Raw genomic sequence first — 17823 nt, forward strand, 5'->3', positions numbered from 1 at the left:
AACAAATTCTAATAACGATATATTTATCCTTGCATGACGCCAACCGGCGCACCGTCATCTTTAAATCATCTTTAAATCATCTTTAAATCATCTTTAAGTCATCTTTAACTCATCAAATCAACGTAAAGGTCGGTGCCCTTTTTATATTTTCCCTTGATATACATTCTGAAGAAATCAAAGGATTTCCTTCCAACGCATATTATCCCCTGAAAAACTGATACATTTGTGATCATAGAACTCAGAGTTCTGATCCAACTTCTCCAATGCTTAGATTAGGGAAAGACCGAAACTGAAATGAAAACGTACTTTCGCCTTGTTTGGCTTGCCAAATGGCTGAAAGTCATTCTGATTAGTTAGAAAAATGCGTTAAATATGATCAAAGCGATCTGTTAAATGAAAATGTGTTCTCCATATTACTGCGTCTACAGTGAATACCTACGATAATGGAATCTTTTCTAAATGTTATTTAGCACTTAAGTTAAGATTTTATAAACGTAAAAATGTATTCACTGTAAGCAAAGTAATGCTCTCTATAAGAATTCTCTAAAAAATCAGGAAAATTGTGTTTCAGAAAGCACTAATTTTCCTTAAACTTCTTCAATTTTGTTGTGGAGTGTAAAAAGTTACACTTGCTGTTGCATTATTATGCGCATTTTAAGATTGTTTTACCCCTTCGAAAGGCAAAGGCACTTGAAGGTGCTGCTGTATGAGAAGCTCTTTGTCGGCGTTTTATAGACAACAGCAACCACGCCCCCAAAGATCATCTCAGCCTCCCACCGAGCACAGTTCATTTGCCTTCGGCTGCTGTCATGCAGTTTTTCACCTTTTTTTTTTTTTTGTTTTTTATTTCTTGCCATGCTGCCTGCCATTGACTTGGCGGCTCTCCAACTTGCGATTTCAGCGATGACTTGGCAGTTGGTGTGAGGCAGCTTTCCACTTTTAAGTACCTGAATGGGTCTTGTTTCTGTATACATATACATATTTATTAATTGTTTAAAGCATAAAATACAATACAATGCTATAATAAATAAATTATTTATTTTAAATAATTTTTATACACGAGCTGTGCGAGCATGAAAAGGCACTTTTCATGCGGCGAGGCAATACGTACGTACACCTCGTCGATCCGCATGTTTAGCTTCTTGGTTGTTCTCTTTGTGATTTTTTTTTATATTTGTTTGTGTGAGTTTCTGTGGGATCCCCCTCCTGTCCCCGCGGACTTTCACTTTATGGCAACTGGGGGACAGATGGAGCTCTCTGGGCTCTTAGCTCTTAGCTCTTAGTTGATGAAGATGAGGCAGCAATAAATAGGTTCAAGCGGCGCTGATGAGTTCGATGCTAACTAGTGACTGATGACTAATGCTTGGCCTCCTCGTCGTTGACCACGATCGGTTCGATCTCCTTGACTTCGGCCGGGGTCTCTTCCTCATTATCGGGATTCTCAGGGAGGACACGAACCTCTACACGATTCGAAGAGCTCGAGGACTGTTCATGTTCATCATTGTCCTCAGTATGGGCCTGATCGTGTTCCTGTTCGTGATGCTCATCAGAGCGACTCTGAGCCTTGTGATTCTGGGGAAGATTCTGCTGGCTGGGCTGCTCGATGGCAGTGAGAATGGACTGCAGCAGACCCTGGGAGAGGATCTCCTCGTGGTTGGCATCGCCGGAGGCAACACCAGGAGAGTTATTTAGAGATCCACCGAACTGAACTTGGAAGTTCTGAGTCGGCTGTTGGGAATTCAGTTGGATGCTCTGTGACTTTTGGGCAGAAAGGACATCGAGTCCATCCAAACCAGGCAATTGATGGGGATCAGTGCCATCGGGAAGAGCAGCGACAGCATTCTTCTGTGAGGCATAGCCAGTGTGATCGTAGTCAATATCGTTTCCGGATGGGGGAGGGCCATAGCTGTCGGCTGGTCCGGTGATCAATTGCTGGGTGTGCTGCTCGGCCACGGGGATGCTCTGAGAGATGGCATTGTAGGCGCCAGGGGATGCGGCCGATACGCTGCCGAAGTGCTGTTGAACCTGCTGCTGAACCTGGTAGCCATTGCTGCTCACTAGATTAGGGCCATGTCCGCAATCGTGAACGATGATGGGCTGGGGCTGCTGCACCTGTTGCAGCTGCTGAACCTGTTGCACCTGCTGCAGATTGAAGCGAGGGGCCTGCTGGGGCAGGGGAAGTCCCTGGGAATGGAACTGTGAGGCACTGTAGCTGTTCTCCGAGTGATGGTGCTGCTGCTGCTGCTGCTGCTGGTAGAAAAGTGGTGGTGGGGGTGCGGCGGGCAGGTACTGCTGCTGGGGTAGTGGAGGTGGTGGTCCCAGGGGACGAACATTGGCCACTGGCGGTGGTGGGGGCAGGTACTGTGGCTCTGGTGGTGGTGGTGGTCCAGGAGGTCCGAACTGTTTCTGATGAATGAAGGCAGGGCCGGGCTGTGGGGCAGGCAACTGCTGCTGTAGGATCACCTGGGGAGCAGATTGTGGCGGCGGCGGTGGTGGTGGTGGCTGGTACAGAGCCTGTGGGGCGGGCAGTGCTGGTGGTGCCGATCCAGCCAAGGGAATCTCATTGGCCGCGGGTGGAATATAAGTGGCTGGCTGCTGCTGGGGCTTCACTCCAAACTGATCCAGATGCTGGACGGTGGCTCCAATAGATTCTAAAAGGCCGACGGGAACAGGGGGACGATAGGCCACCGGCTTGTTGGGCTGACCGGCTCCGTGTTGTGGGAAAGGTTGAGGATTTCCGGATGGGGGTCCATACTGAATGTTCACATTAGACTGAGAATGCGAGTGGGCGTGGCTGCTGCTGCTGCTGCTGCTGGTGAGGGCAGCGAATTGCGGTGGTGGAGGTCCGTAGTTACCACTGGGAGGTGGTGGAGGAGGTCCGTAGTTGCCACTGGGAGGTGGTGGTGGTGGTCCGTAGTTTCCGCTGGGTGGTGGTGGTGGTGGTCCGTAATTTCCACTGGGAGGTGGTGGAGGTGGTCCGTAGTTTCCACTTGGTGGTGGAGGGGGTCCGGAGTGTCCGATTGTCTGGTACTTCTGAGCATGCACCGAACCGGGGGCATAGGAATCTGAAGGTGGCTTGGAGTACGAATCATCCAGGGAACCAATGGCGGCCTTTAGGAAGATATTATTAAGAAAGGTCAAGGGAAGGGAAGGGAAGGGGGGTAATCTCCAACTTACCTGCAGAGCTTCCGCTTCAATGGAGTTGCCTCCGGGTCCGGTGATCAGATGGGCTCCATCGCCGCCGCCCTGAAGGGCCACTGCCACGAGCTGTTCGTCCGAGAGTCCGTCAATGATGCTTCCGCCGCTACCGCTTCCAGTAGCTCCCACACCCACTGAGGCACCACTGTACTGGGTTCCGAAAGAACCGCCATGTCCCTGAGCCACCTGGCTGTAGCCACCCTGGGTCTCAATGTGATTCTGCTCAACGTAGGCACCGACTGGAGCCGGAATTGGTTTCCAGCCATCGCAGGCCGTGTGGAAGGGTGCCTGGGATCCGCTAACACTGTGAGTGTGTCCCGATGAATCGATCTGGATCTGCACCTGTTTCACTGGTCCGGGTCCACTGGGTCCACTTGGTCCAGAATGTCCTCCGCCGCCGGTCAAGATGATCGTGGTGGCTGGTCCGTTTCCGTTTCCGTTTCCGGGCAGGGCAACAGGCAATGGGGGTGGTCCGTAATTTGGTGGCGGGGCATCGAAGATCTGCTTGGGCGGCAGATTAAGTGGTCCGGATGCAGGTGGTCCGTACGAAGTGGCTGGCTGGTGGGCGGGCTTGAACAGAGGTGCGGAGTGTGGCGAAGGCAGCAACTGAGGGGGTGGTGGTGGTGGTCCGTATTGCGGCTTAGGTGGTCCGTATTGTGGTGCCGGGCGGTGCTGGATCTTCAGTGGAGGTGGTGGGCCGTACTGTGGTGGTGGTGGTCCGTACTGGGCAGCCGGCTTCGGTGGTGGGGGACCATATTGTGGTGCAGGCTTTGGTGGTGGTGGTCCGTACTGTGGTGCCGGCTTGTGCTGGATATGAGGTGGTCCGTAGAAGGGCTTTGGCACTCCGAAGTGGGTCTTGATCTGTTCGTGGAGGGAGCCACCGCTACCACCACCGCCGCCGCCTCCTCCGCCCAAGAAGTTCAGCTTGGGTGGGCCATATTTCAAGGCAGGAGGGCCGTATTCGCGGAATGGAATCTGCTGTGGCACACCGTATTCCCGATGGGGTATGTGCTGTTGCTGCGATGGCGGTGGTCCGTACTGGGGGGCAGGGCGTGGCGGCGGTCCGTATGTGTCGAATCCGGCCTCGCGGCGTTTAAGATCCTTGCCGTTGAGCACCGCTTGGGCGGCGCAAAAGCAGCAGGCGGTCAGCAGAGCCACACGGAGGAGCATCTATGGGTGGGAAGAGGATTGTGGGAAATGTGGGTGGTCAGTCATTTGTCAAGATGGCATCTAGCGGGAAAATAGCTGGCCCCGAGCGATTGGACCGGAAGTTAATCTCCTCCAGGGGGATCCCCAGACAGGAGGGGAACCATAACTCAGAAAATCAAGTTTATAAACTGGCCTGGCACTGCCACGAAATATTGTTTATCATTTAGGTGATAAAAATGAGTTTGCTGTCTAGAAATGGGATTCCAAAGGCGCTACTCTTTCGGTTTATAATGGCAAGGAGAGTCCATTAATATATATTATAAGTTTAAATCAGAAACTTGAAAAGTTTTGATACTAATTCAAACCTCGTCTTGTTCTACTAAAGCTGTCTCTCTGAAAATCATCATTACTATTAAGGAAAGGGTATCTCATCTTCACCTGGTTAAATCTTAATCTACTTTTCCACCTTTTTTCTCGTTGTTAGAAATAACAAATGATTGCAACAGAAAGAGTTGTAAGGTGAAGGGTTAGTCGGCTAACCGACATCGTAATATCCATTGAGTGGCATCCGCCCAAAGTGTCTCTAGTTTCCATTCATCTCTGGACCTCAACAACCCCCTTAAACCCCCTTCGTTTTTCATTCGCGTCTCATTTGTCAGCTGTCTCGGTGACCTTTTTGGCCGCCGGCAACTTGTCAAGGCTTGTCAGGGGTCACAGTTCAACGAGTTGGCAGTCCGGCGGTCCGCAGGTCCTGGGTTCACGTGCCGCCTCTCAACCAGGTGTCGTTTTCCGTGTGTGTTTTGTGGGTCAACCTCTCTCTCTTTCTGACCAAGTATGTAACCATAATCTGCGCTAATTTGCAAACCTACGACCTGCCACATTTTACTCCTCGACTGTCAACACTGTGCAGCAAGGTTGAGTTGATGGATATTTAAATATAAAAACATTTTAATTGAAAAATCTGAACTTTTGCCTTTGGTTGGCTAAGGTCATCTTCATAAAAATTACCAAACTTTAATAATTTAAACTATAATAGTTTTTGACCTAAAAAAAAAGGTGTACAAATTTAATTGATAAAAAGATTGCTAAATCTTTAGCCTGGCCATTAAGCACTTATCACTAAATATTTTTTGGGCAACGAGGAGACGTGCTAATTGATCCATTACGGCCAAGTTTGTTGCGTGGTGTAATTGCTGGCATTGCGGTTGCCCAGAAAACGTTGGCGTGTATTACGCTCTAATTAAAACATAACCCGGCCAGCCACCAGACTTGTCATTACCATCCCATCCCATTCCATACTCGACTCAACGTCATTATCAAACATCATGGATGTCGCCGGCGCTCATCATGATCATCAATAATTCAGCAGGCGAGTGGCAAAATTCGTGCCAAGCCAAACACTAATTTATATATATATTTAACTCAAAAGCCAAAACAAAAGCACCGAAAATTACCAATTGGCCAAGATGGCAGAGAGAGAAAGAGAGAGGGGGGTTAGAGGCCATTTAATTGGTTTTATGTTTAACAATCAAAAGAGGCAAAAAGTAAAGCAAAAGGCAAAACAAATAAGCCACTCAAAACGGGCCAAAAGCATATCAAAACGGCGCTTCTTTCAAAATTCCACGCACAGCACGCGATTTGGCCGGTTGGTCGGTCGTTCGGTAAAATGCCAATAAAAATGGCAAAAAGGTGACGAAGCTGGAATGCCCTTATATAAGAAAGTGATTGGAGTAGGAGTTATGTAAGATGTGAAGGTACGAGTAGTATCGTTTCCGGGATGAGTAAAATGTTTTTTTGGTCAATGAATCAGAGTTTTTTACTGGGAGAAAAAACACAAATCTTAGTCATGAGTTGGGGATTTATATAATCCAGGATATAATTTCATGATTTACTGCAAGATGGTTGAAATTTCTAAAGAAATACTTTTCGATTTTCCATAAAATGTTCACCCTTTCTACTTCCCCTTCATAGAGTCAACTAATTTAACTCAACCTTAAAGATACTTTTGACCTTAAATGCCAGAAGCAGCTCATCAACTGCTCTTATGCAAATCTCTTACATAAGAAATCTGAATTGGAAAGAACCAAAAAAAAAAAGAGAAGAAAAACCAAAAAAACCTAAAACCATTATCCATCTGCAGGCCAAACTGTAATAGCCAAGTTATTACGGCATTTACCTAGGGATTGCATAATGCGGGGGGCAATCAGCAATCTTTGGAAATGGAAAAGTGCACCTCAATGGTCAGCGATGCGCATTGAATACTGCGATGACGACAACGGCTATCACAATAAGCCACAAAAATGTGTAGTTACAACTTCTTCTTCTGCCTTTTTTTTCTCCTTTTTTTTATGTATTTTTGGCCAGCGGCGGCGGCGGCGGCGTTAAAATGTCATAAGCGGTCGAAACGGCGAAGAAGATACACAAGTACAAGAGAGAGAAAGAAAGAAAGAAATGCCGAAAAGGTAACTTTCACTTGGCTTCGGGTGTATCTCAATATATTTCCATGTATCTGTCCGCTCTGCGCTGCGCTGCGCGTATCTGTGAGGTTCGTTTCGTGGGGATGAGTAGGTGTCACAAATGTTGGCAGTGAAATTATGCGCCGCATAATGAAAATACATTATAAAAGAAATGGCAAACAATTAAAGGGGCTGATGGTGTGATGGGCAAGAGCGTATAGGGTACTCTAAAAGGGGGGGGAGACGAGACCTATCTCTGTGCCCATTGTCTGTGAACCGTGTGAAGTGACCCGCATGTGGCCAGCACTTGCAACTCAATTCCATTGTGGATGGGATGGGTTTTTTAGTGGCGCCTTCATTTTTTCTTCTCTTCTTGTTTTTCTTTTTTTTTTTTGCCTCATATACGAGTCACTAAGGCAGTGAGCCGCATAGAGTACAGTTAAGCTCGAAATAATATGTCTTATTAGATTAAATTAAGTGAGTGATGAGCCAAAGTGTAGGTATTTACCTATAATAACTCTTTGGGTTACAAAGTTAAGATGTTTCTATAGCTCTTCTTGATCTTGCAAGGTTATAGCTTTAATCTTTACTGTCAGTGACCAGCAGCAATCCACCACCTGTCACTGGTCACAGTTTACGCTTTCGGTCACTACTCTATCCCAGTCACCACTTTCTTCTGACCAGCGTTCGATTTCTGTTCATTAGCATAGGCCACAAATATTTGTTATTGATGCTAAACAATTGACAACAACGGCAGACGGCAAACAAATGAAAACCAGGCAGAAAGGCAAAGGCAGAAAAAAACCAAAAAAACAGAAAAACAACAGAAAATATATATAGAAAAAAAAAACAAAACAGAAATAAACAAACAGAGTTGGGGCCGGCAAAACTTTCACTCTCGTCGAGAAGACGTAAATTTAGTTCGGAGATGAACGCGACACAAAAACCGGGCAAGAAAACACAGCCAGTCAGTCAGTCAGGAAGTTAAATCCGGAATGGGAATGGCCCAGAAAAAGGGTTGGCGGGGAGGTGGTCCGGGCCGTAAGTTTTTGGCCACAGCTGCCTTGCGTTCTGTTTTCCCAAAAGTCGAGAATCGTAATCTGCGTTAATTAAATTTCCCCTGCCGCCGAAGACAAAAGGAAAAGCCGGCAAATGTGAATGCGAAATTATTTATGAATCAATTTCGATAATGAATAAATTATGTCCGGAGACAGGAGCCTCTAGCCTCCAGCCTCTGTCCCGCCCCCTGACCCCTAACCCCCTGCCAGCCTTGGCCAATGTACTGAAAGCAAATGAATAATCTGCTGCTGGTCCCCTGGATTTGCCAAAACAATCCTTCGGATCCTGCATCAATTTTCGTTTGCAGCAATTTGAGGCAACCCTCATCAATTAGCAAAAGGTCGTGTCGCAAGGTCAGAGGGCCAAGGCGCAGGCGTGCCCAGCCAAAAAAAGGTAGCATTTGTTGCAGGGGGGAAAATTGGGATATTGATATGGATTTTAACGGGACATAATTAGATAGTTTGAAAACTGTTTAAAATTTTTATTACACATCTTAGTTTTCACTCCCCTCTTGACCTTCCTCAAGGCTTTTTCCCCATTAACTTTGAAAAATCTCTCTGATTATCTCAATTATTCTCCGTGTATTTGGATTTTTCCAAAGTTTTCTTTAGGGAAAATCTATTGCCGGGTGCTTATAACTTTTACTTTCGCTGGCATATCCCTAAAGTCCCTTGGACTTTTGCTCCTAATTGGGATTGTGTTTGAGTTTCTTCCGTAATCCTTTGCACTCGAGTCCAATTAGGAAAGCGATTCTTTACCATGCCAGCTGCTGGTGTTGGTTATCCTCGGCACAAGGCAGCACTCGAACAAAAAAAGGGTGTGAAGTTTCGATACGGCGGCGGGGGCACTTGCAACACAACAACAGGATTCCAGGACTCGTTAAAAAAATTTCAAAAAAAAAAAGATAGAAGTAGCTCGTAGCAGCAGCACACACGCGTAAAACAGATCACGGGATCGGTTCGGAACGGTTCGAATCGGTACGGATCGGCGGTATATGGGGGGATAAATATATAAGTTAAAGATTTCGATTTTCGGAACTGATCTCTCTCGACACAACGGATCGGCGACGGCGACCGCTGCTTGTCAGTCGCGAGTTGAAAATGCTGCCGCTCAGATGATAACGCCAGCTCATATAGGTAATAGCCCGGCCAGCGTCGGCGTCGCTGTAGCTGCGACGGCAGCTGCGCAGCCGCTGTAAGAGACCGAATCCGAATCCGAATCCGAACCGAAACCGAAAGTGAAGAAATTTCGTAAAGCCCGCGAAAGACGCTAAGACGGTACCGTAAAATCCAAATGAGCCAAGAGCAAGGTGCCGCCAAGCGCCAAGCGGCAAGCGCCAAGCCAAAAGGGACAGCAGAAGCGGCTAAAAATCAAGAGATTTTCCCTATTTTTCTCTGTAGAGAGAGCGAGAGAGAGAGAGAGCGACCAGTTTTGCAACATTTTTTACATCCATACCTTGGCATCTCGAAGGGGAAGGCAAGCAACCTTGCCACATGGGGCAAGACTGCCGCCGCCGCCGCAATTTGCAGTGCCAAGTGTCATTTTTTTTTCGGGGTTTTCTTATTTGTAAGCCAGTCGAAGTTGAAGATCCTCCTTGTCAAAGTTCAGAGCCTTGAACGCAGCTTAAAAGCGTTTTTCGAGTGACTCAGTCGGTATGGCTCTTGAAAATGTAAACATGACAAGCTTAATGGGTTTTCCGAGCGAGCGAGCGACATTTCCTCATGATCAGCAAGTCGCAGACAGGAAACTAAAGGCAGAGGCTGCATCTTGGAACTTTTTTTAGATGAAGTTTGAAGTTTTTAAAGGGTTTCCTTTAGGGCTCAACATTCCTTAAGATTCGCTAATAGTACGTGGACTAACTTTTAGATTTCTTAAATATTTTATCTCTGCTTAAAAAGAGGAAAACGGGTATTTAATCCCTTCTCCCTTCTCAGCAATACCAACTTATGATATCCTAAGAAGGCCTGAACTCTAATTCCTATCTATCTAGGGAAGAGAAGAGGTATTTCCCAATGAAGTTTGATCTTTCAAGAATCATTTTAAAGTATTTGCAAAATATATTTTGTTTCTAAAGGCAATCTTTAATAACATTTGCGCCATTCCCCTGTTGATAAACTTTAAAAAATATAACAAAAAACTTGCAATTTGTTTACAATCCATCCATTCATCTCGTATGTGTTTTCTACCTCATTTAAATTCCGATGAAAAATTCATTAAATGGCCAGTTTTACTTCGATACGGATTCCATTTCTATTTCGATTAATATACAGGCGCTATTTACATAATTTCCATTTCATATTACTTAATAGTCTCGTCGTCGTCGTCGTCGCCGCTGAAAGGCAAAAGCTGATTTTCTAGGTTGCCGTCGCCGTCGCCGTCGCCGCCGCCGCACTCGCCACTCTGGTGGATATTCATGAGTCGCTTTAATGGGCCAACCAGCGGCAGTAGTAGAACAATGTCAACACACTTGCCACAATGTCCGATACTGGAACTCTTTTTCCCATTCCTTTTTTGTTTTTTTTCTCTTTTTGTTCGTTTTGTATTTGCCCCATCTTTTCTACAAAGTTGAGTCATAAAAGTGCTTCGGCTCTTAACTTGTTGAAGAAGTTGCAGCAGCCGCTTGAGAGATCAAGTTTTCATCTTGGTGACCAAAAAGGGGTCTGTTTTTGGGGTGGGGTGGTGAGATGAGGCGCTGGTGCTAGTGCTGGTGCTGAATATGGGGATGGAGATGCGCGGCCTTCGCGTGACTCGATTTCGCTTTCATTTGCATTTCTGGGGCCACTCTTTTCACTGAATTTGTATTTTGGCTCAGTGGCAGGCGGCAGCCAAACCATCATCATCATCATCATCATCATGATGCTCCTCATCTGCATCCCAATCATCAGCAACAGCAGCAACATCATCATCATCATCTCGATGATCGTCATGGTTATCTCTCAAGAGTCCCCAGCCAAAACAAAATCCAGAAATGCGCTGGCTTTCTCGATTCGGGGAATGGAAATGGGTAATCCACACTCCTGCTTCTCCTGCTCCTGCTGCCTTAGTGGCGGACTGCATTTGAAAAACCAGAAAAGGATAAAGGCCTTTGTTGGCAACTAACTTTAAGATACTCTTTCCGGGAAACTACAAACTTGAAGCTTAGGTAGAGCTCTTGGGCTAATAATCTGAGACAAAAATCCCCTCGAAAATCCATCAATTTTCATGTATTAACCTAGTCGCTAGCCAAAAGCAGATGTTAACTTGTAATACCCTCTGTTAGGGTATGAAAGAAATCCAAAAATTCGCACAAACCCAGTCGCCAGACGCCAGCCATTTGGCTACTGCTGACCCTCTTCCCTCTTGGCCAGGTTACTTCACAGTTGCTGTTGCTGCTGCTGCCAAGTTTGGACTTCCTGCTGTTGCATCTTGCGGGTGCCGCATGGCCAGCATGTGACCAACAGCAACTGGCAACTGGCAACTGGCAACTAGCAACATGCAGCAGCAATATCAGAAAACAGCAGCAGCAACACAGCAACAGCAACAACAGCAACAGCAACTGCAACCAGTAACTAAGTGGCAATATTTTTGGGCCGCATCTGTTGTCCGCTGTTGCTTTTGTCATTACACATTTAAAATATCCCCTTGTATATATATATATATATATATATCTTATATATCTATATCTATTGGTGTCTGGGAGTGTGTGGGTATATGCAGCTATATAGTTTTTGTTTTTGGTCGGTCGCAATTATTTGCGCTTTTACTTCCTCGAGTCTTGCGTTGATGGCTACTTTCGTTTCGAGCTCTAAATGGGTTCATCGGAAAGAGAGCCCTCCAGCTCTCGATGATGATAAGGGTCCAAAAAAATGAAGACAAACTTGGCAATGCACTTGGGAGACTCTCAAAACGAATTTTCAATTCTCTTTTAATTTGATTTATTAAAGAAAATAAATAACTTTAAAGGTTGCTTTAACTTAATAATGATTAATAAAACTTAAGAGCTAAGGGGCTGCCTTGATAAGTTTGTTTTGGTTTCTCAAAATCACTTTCTTTCTTTCACAAGGAATGTATGTGGGTAGTCCAAAAATATCCAAATTTAGTCATCTTATGTGATCTATAAAACCAAAAGTGAACTGATGAGCTAATCTTTGGAAAGATGTGTGAGGCAGCTTTTTAAGTTGTTAGGATTTGGAAAGAAATTGCAAAGATTGTAAATGTTCCACTCATTTCTTTGCACTTAAGGAATCTTTATTCTTAGGGTTTATAAGTCTTCTTAAAATATATTTTTCAAAATATTATCAGGAGATAAAGCCTAACAGATAACAGATAAATATTTTCCCAATTCTCTATAACCATAAAAATTTGTTTTATGTTTTTATAAGCCATCTTTCCCATCATATCAACTGTCATAAATCATTGAAAAATCATTTTAAAAAGGAAAGGGCATTCAAGTTGATTGCTTTGTTAAAAACAATCAACAGTCAAGCTGTCAAGTTTTGCATCAAACAAACTCATTACCCGTCAACATTTTCCTTGACAATTTAATCTTTCATTCATTTTAAACTTAAACAGATAACCTAAAGACAACTTCTTCAATACCGAAAGGCTCTTACTTGATCAGGATTCAGCTTTTAATTAAAGGAAATAAAAATATTTAATTAAAATAATTAGGAAATTGGTTTTCTAGTTCGCTTGACTGAAACGTAAGCCCCTGGGAACCTGAACCTCGCCTGAACCTCGCCCCTGAACTTGTTCCGATTGCAGATCCCCATTCCGGGGACCCAGATCCGAGACGGCGAGTCAGAGACACGCACAAAAAACAATTGGGAAAATATTTAAAGAAGTGAAATTGCATTCCAATGTCATGAGGTGTTGCCGCCGAGCTGCCTGCTGATGCTGTTGAGCTGCTGCTGCGCCTAGGCCTCGCCCACATTTTGGCCTCCGTTTCGGTTTCGGTTTCATTTTTTTCTTCTCAGTTTTTTTTTTGTCAGACGTGGCGAGAGAGAGCCCTTAACTTGGCTTCAAGTGTAGCCGCACAATTATGCGGGTCCAGTCTCTCCCTGTCTTCTGCCCCCTTCTTGGCCAGCAGCCCCCCGCCCTCTCTTCCCTTTTCGCCGGAGTCAGTCATTCATCGCCGAGGCCTCCGGCTTTATGTCATGACGCAGGTATTACGCAATCCGCTTTCTTCTCGCTGTCTTTCATTCTCCCACAGAGGCACAGTGGTTGCTGAGCAAATGAAATAGGAAAAGGAAATCTTGTGATCTTGCAGGTGGGTTTGATTGGAAATTGTATAGGTTGATGTTCATGAACGTGTGATCTATATAGAGAATTAGAAGGATATAATATGTTTTCCTTAGGAATATCTGTTAAAGTTAAGAAAAACATTCTGAAAAGGTTTCTTAACTCGTCTTTCTAGGATACTAAAATATCTTATGAGTCATAGGAACAAGTTTACTTCAAGTTTCCATGCCGTTTCCATCACTTTTACTCCACTGTTCCCTGTTGCTATGACACTTGACGTTACCGTGTATCGAAGACCTGAGCTCCAGCATCCCAGCACACCTCAGCATCCGCTTCTTGAGGGCAAGACTCAGTCAGTGGGATGGAGATTGTAGATGTAGATGAAGAGATGGAGAGATGGAGATTCGAGATGGAGACAGATGGAGGCCAAGCCAAAGCGATTTGCAATTTGTCATGCCGCGTGCCGTGCTCCAAAAACCATTGATTGCCAAGCACAATTGGCATTGCCATTGCCATTTCCATTGCCTCACTTTCACAACGCTCTCTGGTGTACTTCCTCTTCTTGGCCCAAAAGCCTCCTCACTCCTCACTTCCCCACACCCCCCGCGCACTTATTTTAGCCCTGTTTATTTCTGTTGGCTGACTGGCTGGCTGGAGCTGTTAGTTTTGTACCCGAGTCTCGCAATTCGCTTTAATTAATGCTAATTAAATGCGCTTATCGCCGCGCCTCGGCTTATCAGCGGGTGCCCAGCACACTACGACTACAACACTCCACGACACTCCACCGACTCTCCGATTCGGTCTCGGATTCAGATCCGCATCCCCGATTCCCTGGTCTATGTTTTGCCATTCGGCCACCATTTCCCCGGATTCCCAATATTCCGGATTCCGAATACCCCATTCTGCCGCATGCCTTTCGAACGCTTAATTTTATGTTAATCAGCAACAGCCATTTCCCATTTCCCATTCCCCAACTCACTGACTCCATCTCCCAAACTCCATCCATCGCTTCATCCGTTTCCCAGGGCCAATGCAAATGAGCCTCGTCTTTGGATTCGTCTTCGCAGCCTCATCTCATCTCCAGTCCCCATTCAGCAGCCAACATTCAGTATTTACCATTCATATTCGTACTTATGACAATCAAAAACGCAATGCAGAATAGAAAATTCATAAATATGTTTATGCCGAGCCCAGCAGTTGGGACATTTTTGGCAAGGAAAGGCAAGAGGTTGGATTGAAAAGTCGTTGGATTTGTTATCTTAATATATGGGTTTATTTTTTTATGGGACATATCTTTACACTGCTTAATTATTTGATTCTTGTTCTCCTTTCTCTTGATCTCTGAAGAGGCGGCACCCAAACTAAGTTTAATCCTAACCCAAAAACCAATTCCCCAAACTTATTTATCAGCCCACTGCCGGCAGACAAAGACATATGTATGTAAGCCAAGAGTCGAGCCGTAAGCTAGTGACTAACTGACTTGACTCCTGCAGCCTATTGATCTGCCAAGCAACCTGCCTTAGTATATTCATGGCTGCGGTGAGGGGGATTGGGGGGTGGGAGGAGTATTCAGACCTCGCATAGTTAACGCATCCTCGGAAAACATTTCCTACATAAATATCTCGTTGATTAACTTTGAATTTCGGGGGCGCTATGTTGGCGCCCTGTCAACATTTGCCATTTCAATTTGGGCGCACGCATCTCATTTGCATTCCCAATAAAGCTTTTCAAGGCGGAAAAGTGGGCGGAACTGGTCGGGTGGATAGATTCCGGTGGATTCTGGGATTCGGTGGATTCCTCATTATGACACTTGAGTACGTACGCCTTTTAGAACGATTGTGAGGGGAAGTGGCAGTTGGCAGTCGAAGTGGCAAAAGTGGCAAAAGGAACCACTCCCAATTTTGTGCTTGTATGGTTGGTTGGTGGCATATGAGCACCACCACTCCTTCTCAAAGTGGCAACGCAGATTTATGTTGCGTTGCCGCAACGGCCATAAATTACCATATTAATCGCCCCGAAAAAGCGAGGTGTTAAAGTCGGAAGCGAACGAAACCCCCCCTAAAGCCCGCCCAACCAATATCCAAAACGCAATCTTCCAACGAGGCGATTTGAGATGAGTTAAGATGAGCCCGACATTATGCAGCTGGCCATGTCCATAAAGCATGCGTCGGTTGTCTATTGACTGACTGACTCTGACTCTGACTCTGAAATGGCCAAAAAGGCCAGCATAAAGAAACGCTCATCTGCCTTATGCGTATGCCGTATAGCAAGTGTCTTGGCCCTCTCGACTTTCACCCATTGCGCAAAATGTTACCTTACCAGCCATTGAGGAGATCTCAGGCCAAGAGGAGTGCCAACCAAAGCGTTGGGAGAAAGCATTTAGGATTTTATTCAAAATATATTTTAATTTGTATTTTATTGATATTAATATTTGAGATTGGGTAGACATTTTTGTTTATCCAAGTTACAAGATTGAGTTTAAATATTTCTAGAAAAGTAAATACAATTTAAGCTTGCAATTTGTAAAGTAACTCCTTGTCGTTATGATAAGTTTACGTTCTTTAAACAGTAAGTTTTAGTTTGAAAAACTTTAAGGCCGGTAGATATTGCCTAATAACTTGACCTACCTAAACTAACAATCTGTGAACAAACATTAGATTTTCCATCTTTAAGCTGAGGCTAAAATTATAGTGTTTACCTGCTATAGTAGCGGTAATTTTTGTTTGCTTTTAAGTTAGTTTCAACCTTTATTTATGTTGCAACGACAGTGCACTGTAGTTCAAATCTATATATCTTCGATATGTTTTTGATCCCAGGAAGATATCTGAAATATCATAAAAACTGCTGGTAACCTATGACTTTAATTATTTCTGAAGTGATTTCAAGATATTTTCTTGCAAAGTATCCCAACTAGGTAAAACCTTCTCAAAGAAGATTACTTTAAAGCCTAAACTAGTACTAGTACTAGTAAGATTATAGTTCCTCCAAGTTCAGATTGCTCAAAAATGATTTCTTAACTTCCCAATCACTTCCCAACCACTGTCCACTATCGAAACAAACCAAATAATGGCATGCGAAAAGGGTCCATAGTGTCGCCACCACTCTCTTCCAATGAAAACCAAAAAACAGACGAAAAAAAAAACTATTTTTCCGGGTTCGCAATTCGGGGAAGTCTCTCGTTCGCACTTGTCCCCCGGTTATGTCATCCCGCCGGATCTCGGGTACAGCCCTCCGGCACAGGGCATAGTCTGTCACCTGCAATCGCTAATCACTCAAGTGCCGGGCCACAACAGCTTCACCTCGAGAGTTCAATTCCACTTGAAGTCCAACGGTAGCCAGTTGTGTTTTGGCCGTGTTTTCCATTTCATTTCGGCCGTGTGTTCAATTAACTTTCACTGTTTCACTGTTTTGCTGGCTCTGTTTGGCTGTTTGGCTGTTTGGCTCTTTCGCTGGCCAACGCCTCGAGGCGCCCTTCTCAACTTCTCGGCTCTCAAAATGGATTTCATTGCACGCATTGCTTTCGATTAGCGGCAATCCAAAAATCAACATGGGCGGAGGGAGAGTGTTCCAGGGCGGGGAGGGATACTTGGGGTCAACACCTCCAATTGTGTTTTTGGATTCGGTGGTGGTGGTTGTGGTTGTGGTTGGTTCATTGTCTAATCGGTCAGGTAGATTGGCCCGCCCGATGGCGGTTCAAAAGCCAAACAACCCGTCAATCCCGTCAAGATGATCACCCCCACGGGGGAGATCAACGGGGCGATCAGGGGCGTGGCCAATTTTAAGATCCCACGGAGGAGTCACTCAATCAGAGGGGTCAGTGGATTACACAATGCCCCAAAGACCGATCGAAAGTTTTTAAATAATTATGGCCAATTATGTACTCATTATCGGAACGGTTTGCTGCCTGCTGCTGCCTGCTCTGATGGTCACATCATTAAGACTCTTGATTAAACCGTAAGCTGAGGGAAAACAATTTAAGTTACGTGATTAAATTCAGTTTTAGTTAATTGGGGGGGATAGTAAAGATGTGCCTGACCTGATTGGCAAGGTAAATAAATCATGAATATGATTTGCCATTCAAATTGGAAATTGCAGTTAATTCGTAAATCAAAATAGCACTAAGTTCGAGATGTGAGAAATTATTTCGTGCACTTGAAGAAGATTTTTGGTGCTCTATCACTTCTGTCTGTCATTATCTTAATATATAAAGGTTTAGAAAGGATATTTCATGCCTAATCCCCAGATCTTTCAGTGCACTATCTCTATTGTTAAGATTAATCCTTGCCCTATTGTTCCAATACAGCTAGTTCATGTGATGCCTTGAAGATTTCCCAAATCTATAGAAAATTGATTGGAATATATTTGGACTTGCATTTCCTTAGAATTTCGCATAATCAGATTTCATTTTAGCTTCGACGTATGACTAATTTTCAAGGTATTATTTTCCTAAGCCTAAGCTCGGAGAATCTCGGGTTTCCATTGTTCCTTGGTCCGCTGTTAACTTGGCTGTTATTCTAAAACAAATGCAGCAGCACACAAATAGCCAAAACCAAGGACTTGCTTTCATCGGTGATGATGGTCGGGGGGGTGATGCTGCACAGTTCCCACATACCGGACGTGAGGCATTCTGTTTGCTTTCAACACCGCTAACCATTCTTATCCCCAAAAACCGACCACGGGACAGTGGGCTGTAGGAAGGGAAACACTTAACAGAAAGTTTAAAATTAATGGGAGCATATTA

The 17823-nt window shown here is 44.8% G+C and overlaps 1 protein-coding gene across 1 annotated transcript; it reads right to left on the minus strand.

The window, feature by feature from the left end:
- Positions 1-1026: 1026 nt before the first annotated feature.
- LOC108103021 (trithorax group protein osa) lies at positions 1027-8956 on the minus strand. The gene is made up of 3 exons (XM_017208347.2): positions 8621-8956; positions 3178-4368; positions 1027-3111 (listed from the first exon to the last, which is right to left on the minus strand). The coding sequence occupies exons 1-3, from the start codon at positions 8621-8623 to the stop codon at positions 1357-1359; spliced, it is 2949 nt and encodes a 982-aa protein (XP_017063836.1). The 5' UTR covers positions 8624-8956; the 3' UTR covers positions 1027-1356.
- Between the last annotated feature and the right edge of the window lie 8867 nt (positions 8957-17823).

Source organism: Drosophila eugracilis, unplaced genomic scaffold, assembly GCF_018153835.1.
Source record: "Drosophila eugracilis isolate 14026-0451.02 unplaced genomic scaffold, ASM1815383v1 contig_124, whole genome shotgun sequence".
NCBI lineage: Eukaryota > Metazoa > Arthropoda > Insecta > Diptera > Drosophilidae > Drosophila > Drosophila eugracilis.

What these genes read in the sequence shown, in the direction of transcription:
- LOC108103021 (XM_017208347.2), bottom strand. An exon ending in TTGAAGCGGAAGCTCTGCAG is followed by an intron (nt 3,112 to 3,177) that starts GTAAGTTGGAGA and finishes ATCTTCCTAAAG; the next exon opens with GCCGCCATTGGTTCCCTGGA.